The following is a 12,235-nucleotide window of genomic DNA, read 5'->3' as shown; positions in this document are numbered from 1 at the left end:
TATCACTTGATGTTACAGTACCATTTTTGCAATTACACAATCAGGAGATAGCTTATTGGATGTAAATAATAAAGCTATGAAACAAGTTTAAACCATTGGTGCACAATATTTCTCAAGGACGCCGAATTAAAAAAAATAATCAAAAGCTTCCTTTGGTTCGCAAATTACTGTCTTTGCACAGATGAAATCCAGGTCCACTGGCCTGACGAGGAGAGAAAAAGAATAGATCATGATCCAGCAATTTATGAAATCTTTCAGACAAATAATTTAACATACTGTATTACTCAAGGGTTCTGATCTCAACCCAAAACAACTATTCACCGTGATATCAATTAGAACTTCCAATTGGCAAAAGCTTAAACATTATCCGATGGCACCAGTAGTACATCAACACTCAGATGTCATTAAATGCCAAAGACAGAGTGTTCCGCCCATAATTATACATGCGCCTTCAAAGTCATTGTTGAATCTACATCCGGCCGCGCACCAGCTCGTTGTAGATTAAAAAAAACAAAACAAAACAAACAAAAAAAAAAAACAGAATACAGTACCACTCTGAGTGAGTGACGCGAGGTTAGCCTGTCCGAGAGCGAGAAAGTGTGTGTGTGTGTGTGTGTGTGTGTGTGTGTGTGTGTGTGGGAGTGTGTGCGTGCGTGCATGTGTGGGTGTGTGTGTGTGTGCGTTCGTGTGTCTGTCTGTCTGTCTGTCTGTCTTCTCTCGGGGGTTGCTGGAGCCTATCCCAGCTGTCTTCGGGCAGTAGGCGGGGGACACCCTGAACTGGTTGCCAGCGAATCGCAGGGCACACAGAGACGAACAACCATCCGCGCTCACAATCGCAGCTAAGGACAATTTAGAGTGTTTAATCAGCCTGCCATACATGTTTTTGGTATGTGGGAGTGCCCGGAGAAAGCCCACGCAAGCACGGAGGAACATGCAAAGTGCACGCAGGGAGGCCGGAGCCGGGATCAATCCCATGACCTGTGCACTGTGAGGTTGATGCGCTAACCACTTGCCAGAGTTTTGTTTTATTTAATTTAATTTTTTTGTCCAAGAGGACTTCTAAAATGCCAGACGCTTGAAACTGAAGTTTAAGTTCAATCCGACAATGCAGGGTTCCAAGCGGCCAATCAAAACCCAAGAGAATAAAAATCCCACAAAACTGCTTAAATCTATTTTCTAAACATATTGACTTATTATTGCATTTGAAGATTGTTTTCAGCACAGTACTGTTACTATGACATTCATCTTGTCTACTCATTTTCTTAAATTAGGTTTAAAGTTCCAGACAATTATCTTTTTTGGTGGAGACAAAAGCTCCTCCCTAGCTGACAGTTTTGGCTGTCACTTCAGCCTTCGTCAGAGTTGTCACTGCTTCCTTGTGACATGTCTTAAAAACAGCTGACCGGGTTGGGAGACCTTCAAAATAAGGCTCTGCGACCTGGTCAAGGCTGCGCGCCAATCCCCCGCTACTGTTGAAACAATGTGTCCTTGGCCTGTGGGAGTATATAATCCCCTCGTCCCTGTTGCTGGTGCCATCTCAAAGCCTCCTTATTTCGATTGCCTCCTTGATCCATCTTTTAAATTAATTGTTTTTTGATGTGATGGCTTTCCTCTTGTCCCAGTACATGATGTGATTATTTCTTCTGCACTTGTCTGTTATGGCTGATTTCCTGTCCTGCTTTTTGTTTTTGTGTTTGGCATGATTTGCATGGGATTTCATAGATTATGTTACATTTCTTGTCCGGTGTTATGGCGTCTTTTGGCTGCACAAGTTGTCACGATTTCTAGTATGGTTTTATTACTGTATGTACTTGATGTTTTCTCATGATGGACTGAATGGGTCCTGTAATTCCTCTGACATATATGGAAGTGTTATTGAGTCCTTATTTTCACTGTTGGTTATTTATTTCGGTTTTGTTTTTCTTGCTTTTTTGCTGTTTTTGGTTTTGTCTGTCTTGCAGTTTTCCTTTGCTGATTGACCGTTTGGGGTATTGACAGAGAGTAAGGGCGTGTTGTATGTGGTTTTTTTCTTCCTGTCTATACTTGTTGTTTGGTATCATGTTAGTCCGGTTGTATAGTGCTCTGACGTGGGATATTCTGAAGTCCAGAGGAAGTACTGGTTAGTATGTGTGCGTTTCCGGTATTTGTAAATAAATTCCTGTTCGTATACTTGTTTTAAATGCATTTTTATTGCTTTGTCCATGTTGTGGTTGGGCATGTATTGTGTTCCCAACGCCTCCCGTCGCTCGTTAAGTTCCGTATTGATGATATCTGTTCTGCTTGCAGTGGTCCTTATTTGTTCTCTGAGAAGTGTTGATGTTGAGGCTTGCCGGGGTTTTTGGTTTATCTATGCAGCTGAGGTTGAAACTCAGGTGGGGTTTTTTTGGCATGCGAGCTTTATTTCTAATCTTTCCCGGCGGCGGAGGTAAAACGACAGCATCCTGTCCGTATCTTCCATGTTCATCTTGTCTACTGATTGGTTAAATTAAGTTGACACTCTCTTTTTGTCCATACAATGGTCTTTTTTGGTGAATAGAAAAACACGTACCTATAGCTGACAGTTTCGGCTGTCACTTCAGCCTCTGTCAGACCATTGTCTGGAAAAAAACCAAAATGTAAACCCAGTTTAGTACAGTACTGTATTTATATGAACATAAAAACGAATTTCCATGACAGACAACTACAGTAGATGCGTTCCACAAAAAAGTCTGTGCAGGATCATGGTAGGTGACTTCGCAAAGGGGAACGCTGTCATGGAAAAGGCACGAAAAACAAATTATCTCGATAATAACAGTAAATATTTGTAATATTTTGTCCGAAAGGTAGTATACAGTAAACTACACCTTCTATTGGAATAACAACACAAATCAAAAGATACAAACTTAGCTTTTATTGTAACACTGATAAGAAATATAACACAATGAGGTAAGTTAAAATGTTTGTCATGTTTGTTCTTGAACCAGCGGCACCACAATATATTCACCACCCTATCAGTAATAATTCCACAAAATTGCCAAGCATTGGCTGGTAAAGCCCATTCTCTCCAGTTCACAGTTGAATTATTCATACAGTATTTATTACATTTCTTCCCGTTTCACACAAAGACAAGAAAAATACCAAGACTGTAACACAATATCGTTTTTCTCTGAATGACAGATCTCAGCTTAGCGGCAATGTGTTTCATTTTGCTGAAACTCAGCGTAAAAAAATCCCCTGAGGGAGAAACATTCTGTTTTCTGATGAGAAAAAAAGCCACTACAGACAGGCAGGCTCAAGTCTGAGTTTGCTACTATTTCTGCTAATGACTGTGCAGACTCTCTTGGGGCTCGAGAAGATATAGTTTGAGCCTCTTCCCCTTTTCTTACGCAAGAGACATACTGTGCAAACTTGAACTCACAATGCCGAACTGCTTATGAATTTCTGCACAACAAAGGTGTTGCTGCAACATGAGCACTTTGGAATGCCCTCATAGCTTAGATGCAGGTCCTTGTGAAGATGGTGGTCAGAGAATAGTTTCCCTGCACTCAAGGCTTTGTTCAAAGGAAGGTGAGTCCAGGGGATTGGTACTGGTGCCGGTAATTTGAGAGAGATTTTTGGGACGGCGCATGGAAGGAGAAGAACTCAAAGCACCGCAGCTTTGGAGGTGAAGATCCTCTTGGCCACGTTTCCTGGGACTGCCACTGATGCACTGGGTCATCACCTGTGCACCAACAGAAACATGAGCATCAATATTATTGCCACTTAACAGTGATACAGTCCCCTCCAAAAGTATTGGACCGGCAAGGTCATTTCCTTTATTTTTTGCTGTATAGTGAAGACATTTGGGTTTCAGACCAAAAGATTAATATAAGACAAAACTTCAGAATTACAGATTTTATTTCCAGAGAACAAAGGGATTGACCTTGCCATTGCAGCACTTTTGGCAGGGACTTTAAATACGACGACAAATACGCCAGAAGTGACAATAACAGTGGTACATTGACTTTTATGTTTAATTTGTCCCGTGACAAAGCTATTAACTCAATTTACTCATATATCAAATCAATATCCCCCTTTGAAATAAACTGTATTACTAATAAACTGTTCCAGCCACCCCCCCTCCCATGCCTCCCACGCATTTTTTGTTGCACTTTTGTAATAAAGAAAAACAGCAGTGTATTGTAAAGTGTAAAGAAAAACTGGTTTTACTAGGCGTGATTAAACTGTAAGTCTCTCTCTCACACACACACACACACACACACACACACACACATACACACACACACACACACACACACACACACAGACAAATGTGTATAGTCATGTGTTTTTATGTGTCTTTAATGGCCGTGGCTTAGAGAGTGTCATCGCCTTGAGTCAGTCCGGCTGAGGAGTTTAGTTCAGTGTTCTTTTCTGCTTTCGAATGTTGTACTTTTGTATGTTTGTCAAAACCGTTCAATAAATGGTTGAAAACACATTGGCGACTGTAACTCCCGTTTTTGTTCACTGCACATGTGCAGCAGGATATCTGTAAAGCTTGCTGGCACCTCAAATCTTAGCTCATAACACAAAGAAAAAAAATATTCCGAGTGACAGCTCATAACTACGTTAGCGCACTTGTTTCAATGCTGTACTGTTAAATGTGCTCAACTCCGTAGCAGCACTAAGACTGTAGAGGTTTACTTGGTGGTTTTTACAGATGAAACGTGCTCGCTTTTACAATTTAGTAAGAAGCTTGAGCGCAAATGGTGTGCGACTAAACTTGAGGTCTTCCGTCAGGCATGGTGTGTGATAGCTTGCTGAAATAAAACAAGGTTCTTCTTTTGCTAAAACCAGTTATTCCTCCAGAATAATCAATCTTAATAAAAATAACCTTAAATACTTATTTGATAGAGTAGGAATGCTCACGCAACAGCAACAAAACGTCAATTCCTCCTTCCATTCAGCTCATGATTTCTTGCAAACAGAAGATTCAGCTCATCAGGGACGAGATTAAGGGCACAGTTCCTAAAACCCCGTTGAATCCCGTGATTATTGATGTTAATAGGGGCGTTAAGGCTAATAATTGTCTGACAACCCCCTCGTTAAAGCTTTACAAAACTGGTTTGTGCGGCAAAACAAACAGCTTGCGTACTTTGATGTGCATCCTGGCAAACTCATTACGATCTTGGTACCTACCATTTTAAATATTATTAATTGAATTAAATTTTTCACTCTCATCTGGCACTGTATCAGCAGCTTTTATGATCCATGTTATTAGACTCCTACTGAAGTGAACAGACCTTGCTTGGCCCAGAGAGTCTCAGTCATTATAGGTCAGTTTCAAATCTCCCATTTATGGCAAAAATTCGGGAAGAAGTCATTTTCAAGCAACATATTATTGATTCCATAAAACAACCATTCATGTTCACACTCACACCTAGGGACAATTTAGAGTGCCCTACCATGCATGTTTTTGGAATGTGGGAAGAAACTGGAGTACTTGGAGAAAACCCACACAGGGATAGGGAGAACCTGCGAACACCGAATAAGACCCAGCACAACAGCTATATAAAAATATCAATGCTCAGTTTTCGGGTGGCCCGGTGTTCCAGTGATTAGCGAGTCGACCTCACAGTGCAGAGGTGTAGGGTTCGATTCCGGCTCCGGCCTGCCTGTGTGGAGTTTGCATGTTCTCCCCACATACCAAAAACATGTATGGCAGGTTAATGGAACACTCTAAATTGTCTTTAGGTGTGAGTGTGAGCATGGATGGTTGTTCGTCTCTGTATGCCCTGCGATTGGCTGGCAACCAGTTCAGGGTGTCCCCCGCCTACTGCCTGAAAATGGCTAGGATAGACTCCAGCACCCCCACGACCCTTGTGAGCATAAAGCGGATCGGAAAATGGATGGATAGATCGATACTCAGTTTTTCTTTTTAGAGGCAGCCACACTACAGTATTAGGAAAAAACCTGTTAGTATGATGTCGTGGTACATCACCGAAAACTACAATTGCAAAAGATCACGCATATTCAGAAAGAGAGAGAGAGAGAGAGAGAGAGAGAGAGAGAGAGAGAGAGAGAGAGAGAAAGAGAGAGAGAGAGAGAGAGACTGGAAGATAAAGTTACCTGGTCTATGACATTGGCACTAAATATGGCCTCCTCCATGTGTCTCTCATCTGACTTGATGACACATTTAATATTGTTGACAACTTGCTGGACTTCAGGTGGTAAATTACAACTTGAATGCTCCAGGAACTTGGCCACCAATATTTTAGTGTCTTTATACATTTTGAGGTCAGCCAAGGACTGTGGTCGTTCATGGGGGGCGTGTGCTTGCAGAGCTCTTGTTTTAAGGTGAAGGTCTATTTTTCTGCTCTCCTTTTGATGCTTCTTGGCGCATATGCGACTTGCTTTGCCTCCAATAGCCTCCGCTGAAATACATGACTGCTCTGAAGACGAGAAAGGACAACAGATGAGCATCGCTAAAGAAACATCAACTTTGGGGCGTATCAATTTTAAATCTTACACTGGGTAAGGATTATGGATGAACAGGAAACAAAGCCTAGGTTTAGTTCTATGTAGGTTGAGGCAAACATAATGTTGAGTGTTATGATTACAGTTAATGGGCATCATAAGATGAAAAAGTAAAGAGCATCCAAAACCTACAGTGGAAATTAAAATGATAAAACTGCAATTAAAGGATTATGAGAATAATCCTTAGATTTTGATTTGTTTGGACACACAAATGTGGAAATAGTTTCAATTCTCTGTATTAAATATAACATACATATTAGTAAGAAAGAAAGAAAAGCACCATCTTTTGGGGGCACTGTTTCTCCAGCCCTTAAAACCGCTAGAGCTTAAAACCATTTCAAACTTTACCTTGCTCTGGTGATGTACGATCTGAATCTCCAGTTGAAGCATTAATTGCAGAGATGGAGACACAAGATTCTCCTGTAAAAGAAGACGAAGACCATCTTTGAACGTGAACTATTGTGTCCACTGAAATTAGTCGGAGCCACACCACGTGTATCGACAGTTAACAGGTGGATGACTATGGTGAGATGCAATTTTCAGATGTAAAACAAATCTCTCTTACTTCCAGTAGTGGAGGAGCAGGAGATGGGGTCGCTGCTGGAGCGGACAATACGTGCCAGCTTGCGGTACCTCCTGGCTGCACGGAGCCCTCGAGGCTTCTCTGCGGGTGAACGTCCACTTTGAGTTGAGGTAGAGGGGGGCTGTGGAGTAGAAGAAGAGGACCAAACACTAAAGCACAACCGGGGGCCTCGTAGCCTGCTGGGAGGAGATGGAGAGGGAGAGGGAGCTAAGGGACTGATGGCTAAGGTTCCCCCAGAGGAGGCCACTGAGGTGGGGGAGCAAAGCTGAAGAGGTGGGGAGGCGGCGACAGCAAGCGGGAGTTTCCGACTCATCATTCGTGCTTTAATGAGAGAATGCGGTGACACTTTTGGCGGCTCTTCTGGCAAATGTTTGGCTGATGCAAGCTCATCGCAGAGGTGCATGGAAGGCCTAAGTTCGTCACATACATGCGAGTTGTCTGCAGAATCCTCTTGATCCAAATTACTGTAGTTTTCGGAGGACCAGTCTGGAGAGCGTTCGAGGGACTCCTGGGTATGTGAGGATTCACTGAATCCAGTGTCACTGGGGCGAGCGTTGGTGTTGGACAAGAAATGATGGCAGCGTGTGCGTGTACAAAGCTCAAGGCTGGTGCAGCTTCCATTAGTCGGTGCAGTCTGGTGTGTACTGTAGGGAGAGGAATCCGAGCCTTGGACTTCTAGAGAACACAAATCCTCGGAGGAGCAAGTGTGGTCATGATCGGCAACTTCTGAGACCATCAGGGATGCACTGTCTACAGAGGCTGAGAATGTGAAACAAATACACCATCAGTAAGAGGAAAACAACATTTTTTTAAGCCAAGTGTTACCTTGAGTGCTGAGTCCTGCTGTTGTGTTTCTGTCACATAAACTGGATTCAGTGGCTTGTTGTTCGATACTGGTGGTGACCTGTCAGCAGCAAATTATCAGTAGAATAACTTTGTTTTAGTTTCGTTCACCGTTTTAATGATTATTATTTAGTTATTTTGGTCGTGTTTAAATTTACAGTTGTGAGGCCTGGGGTCTTCAATAGCAAACCGGAACAGTAGGGGGCACTATAAGACCATATCACTTTATAAGGATTTTTTTTTTTTTTTTAAACTGGTAACTGTAACTGTAGCTGTAAATGTAGCTTCTGTATTTACAGCATCTGACATGCTTCTAATGATCATACAAGTTGGTAACAGACATGTTTCTTGTACTTACAATTTATTATTTATTTTGAAATGGTAATTGACCTGCATCTGAATTGGAATCTGCTATGATTGGGTAATTTGATTTTGGTGGTGGTGGGGGTGTGTGTGAATATTTTTTAACTTAGATTTTGGATTAAATGGAAAAGAACAAAACAATAAATTGATAAAGTATTGCCTTCACGGAACAGGAAATCAACATTAAGCTTCAGAGTTGATCACATGAAAATTAGGGAAATGGAATGCGTCACAAAGTGAATATAAAACAGTGCGACCGTCTTAAAAAAATGGGCTAATATATTTTTTTGTGTGACACCACAAATGATTTTTTGAAGATTCTTGAAGATGCAGTTAAAATGCATAACGTGAGAAATGGACATGAAGAAAATACCTGATGGGCACTGCAATCAATTTCACCAAGCAGAGAGCCTATCGGGAAGTCGTGATCGTCCTCACCTGGCTTGCAGGAGTCTGCCCAACCACAGACTCATATGGTGGGGGCAAGTCAGTTGGGTATAGCGTCCCGGGGCTGTTGATAGGCACCCCATAAATGGCACTAAAGGGGGGATGGGGGAAATCCAGGTGCAGGCCTCTGTAAAAGACATACAGTAATACCAATATTTCTGACCATTAATAAATCATAGTAGCGAGAGAATGACAGTGTCAAAGGGCTAGTGGCTTAGTGCCAGTAATTAATTTAACTCGGAGAAAATGATCACAAGAACCATATTCAACCATATTTTCTTCAGCACTAAACTACATTATGTACACTGTTCATACAACAGTGCTTAAGTTTAAGGTTAATGTCACAGCTGTCAGTAACCTTGGCAATTAGCAAAATATTACTTTTTTTTGTATTTCTGTAACGTTAATACACTAATATGTAAAATACCTAAATGTATTTGTTCTCTTCTCACATTCTTATTCTTTTGCATAGTTTCCCCACTTTAATGTTTAAGACAACCAAACTAAATATTATTGGGGAAAACTACTCAAAGCTACCTGGCTCACACATTGAGCTCCATGTCTTGCGCGGTACTGCCACCTAGGGGTAGAACAGCGCACAGCAGATATCGACAGACAAGTTAACAGTCATCTGACCTTTAATGACACTCTGGAGCAGTGGCTCTTAACCTTTTTAGAGGTACCAAACCCAACCAGCTCATATGCACACTCACCGAACTCTTCATTAGTGAAAAACAAAAATATGACTTTTTACAAATTCAACACATAAAACACACATTTATTAAAAACAGAAAAAAAGTAAAGACAATTTCAAGTCATAAGTATACGTTTTTTTATTTTGGATGACGTACTACCACGACAGTCACACGTTGACTACTGAGCGTACTAAATTTCCTGCAGCACTGATTGAACAAGCAATGTAATGTGATCATCGGCAGCCAGTGATGGCCAGGTGGGCGTGTCATAACTAAATGTTGAGTCGGGCGTGTCTTAACCTACATGGCAGAGGCTCCGTCGAACCCCTGAGACCGATTCACCGAACCCCTCGGGTTCGATCGAACCCACGTTAAGAACCACTGCTCTGGAGTTAACATGAGGCTGTTCTGATTTTGGTGTGTCTGTGCCAGAGATGATTGATTTGGCAAATACAGTAAATTATAAAATGTTTAAACATACCCCCTCCAACATGCATGTGTATCTCAAATTAAAATAATCCCTTCATATGAGAAAGAAATACAACCTGAGATTTCCCACGAGCTACAGCGCGATGATGTCATGAAACACTCCTGGCTCTGCACAGGAACCCTATAAATTGTTATCCCTGTCATGTTTATATTTATAGCATAATTGGCCAGCAGATGTGCATGCTTTCTAGGGCATTGACTCCATCAGCAGTACTCTCTCTTGGTTTATGATCTATACTTTAAAATAAAATGAGTTATTCCATTGCAAGTTACTGCACTAACAAGCATTGCATCTAAAACTAATCAACCAATGAAACAATGTTTGGTTTAGTGTCACTTGGTCTTAGAACCTAAATCCATCTCTTCATCCATCCATTTTTGACCACTTTCTCTTCTGGGTCACGGGTGAGTTGAAATGTATTGCAATCAACATGACTTGTGAATGACAGGGTGCACTCTGGATTGATCACCAGTCAACTACATCATTTTAATCATGTTTTTTTTCCCCACTCAAGATTTGTGGCTACATTACATTGTCGAGTGATTGCTCAGTCGGCCAACTAGATGAGAGAGTTGACGTTCCACGTAAACGTATAGATTTCGATGATTTACATGTTGAAGCAATTTGTGATTAACCGCAATATGGACAACAAATGCATGACTGAAATCAAACAAATGTATCCTACATGGAATCACCTACTTATTCACAGTATAATATTGAAGATACTGTATGCATCCCAAAGCAGTTGCAGAACTAAATAATCACATACTCTGACTAATTGTTATGATCTGTGCATGAACATTTGTAGCCCAGACTAAAATTTTAAGCTAAAAAAAGCCGTAGTCTAAGTTGATTATTTCTAAATTGTCATTGGATGATGCATCAGTAATGTCCAATTAGGTAGTGGTGGGCGTAGTCATGCACGGACCATTTAAGAGGCCAGTCGTCATTCTCGATGGCCGCGAAGCAGTGAAGGACTTGGACACTAGAGAATCCGTGTGGTAAAAAATAGCCTCTGAAACAAGTGGATGCAGAGTCGACTGTATGTTTGTAGCCGATGTAGTGGGACCAAGGAAGCTCTCTTTGGACCCTCATCATCTTCCTGCTGTGTGGTTATAAAGTCATCTTGTACTTTGTCAGCTCTCTGGCCTATCCTTTGGGATTAGCCAACTCTGTTGGCCAGTGCGTGGACGTGGTTTCGTATCTTGCCGCCCATCACTATCTATCTGGAACTGAGGACTCGTGAGTACCATTCAAACACAGTGCACGTGACAGTTTAATTTTGCTTGCATGGCAAGTGAAGGGGCCATTTTTTTTTTTACGTTTGGAAGGTCACAACGCAGCCGAGCAACATAAGGCCTGCAACGAAAAACAGATTTGTTTCTTTTACGAAGGACCATTTGAGTTGAATATATGGACCACCATATATATGGACCATTTGTGTGTTTAATAGTTTTGTTTTTACTCAAAGTTCATACTCTTTGTATTTAAATTTACCGTGTTGTGTGTATTTCTTCTGTTGTACATTGACTCTCAAGTTACTTTAATTATTCTTAGTAGGATATAAAGGTCATATCATGATATTTTTCCTGCAAAGTGGAGGCACAATCATTTATAATTTACCTCACAGGTGTAGAATTATTCTTTTATCATATCTCCTCTTTACCAAGGTAATTTAATTCGTTGTAAAAGTACCTGGGACCTTGCTCATAGGACTAACACACCATTAAAAACAGCGTTAATACCTTAGCTATTTCATGATTCGGTTTGGGACCAACAGGTGGCACTGTAGGGCTCCCCCTGCGGCTACACACCTGTTGGTCATTATGTAATTAGTTGTTTAAAAGGACTCCCGCCCGACCACTCATTGTCGGGTCATTGTTTGTTTGCTTGTCCTGTTTGTTTCTGTCATGGTCCTGTTCTATTTTTTTGAGCTTCAGTCATGGTTCTGTTTGATACTTTGGATTCATTTTGTTGTTAGGACTTTGTTTGTTTAGGATTTAGTTTTCTGTGTTTTATCAATACACTTCTTCAAGTACACCCTGCTCCTCCCTCCTGCCTGCTTTTTGGGGTCCACCACCACCTTACAACGTGACAAGCTACATGTGACGGGTGTTATGCACTGAAACAAATATTTTTTTGTCTTTGTTTTCATCCATTCATCCATCCTGTTTGCCCTAGTTAGGGTACTGGGTGAGACTAGCCCAACAAGACGACGGGTACGACTTGGACTGCTCACCAGACCACATTGAAAACAAAGACATTAACACTTATATGCACACTTATGGTGAATCAAAATCTTGACTGGATCTAACCTGT

The 12,235-nt window shown here is 41.3% G+C and overlaps 1 protein-coding gene across 3 annotated transcripts in view; it reads right to left on the bottom strand.

Annotated features, from left to right (window-relative positions):
• Positions 1-2,870: 2,870 nt before the first annotated feature.
• The window catches only part of fam189a1 (family with sequence similarity 189 member A1), a 92,394-nt gene continuing 83,029 nt past the window's right edge, over positions 2,871-12,235 (bottom strand). For 2 of the 3 annotated variants that reach the window (XM_019867571.1, XM_019867573.1), the window contains exons 7-12: positions 8,723-8,858; positions 7,904-7,982; positions 7,061-7,837; positions 6,844-6,915; positions 6,088-6,410; positions 2,871-3,700 (exon numbers count right to left, since the gene is read on the bottom strand). In XM_019867571.1, the coding sequence (XP_019723130.1) occupies positions 3,503-3,700; positions 6,088-6,410; positions 6,844-6,915; positions 7,061-7,837; positions 7,904-7,982; positions 8,723-8,858 (1,585 nt within the window). In that variant the 3' untranslated portion in view covers positions 2,871-3,502. The remainder of the gene's footprint in view (positions 3,701-6,087; positions 6,411-6,843; positions 6,916-7,060; positions 7,838-7,903; positions 7,983-8,722; positions 8,859-12,235) is intronic. The other variant, XM_019867572.1, reaches the window with a different exon arrangement.

Source organism: Hippocampus comes, unplaced genomic scaffold (genome assembly GCF_001891065.2).
Source record: "Hippocampus comes isolate QL1 unplaced genomic scaffold, H_comes_QL1_v1.1 scaffold2, whole genome shotgun sequence".
Lineage (NCBI taxonomy): Eukaryota > Metazoa > Chordata > Actinopteri > Syngnathiformes > Syngnathidae > Hippocampus > Hippocampus comes.
This window is presented reverse-complemented; position numbering and strand designations above follow the sequence as displayed.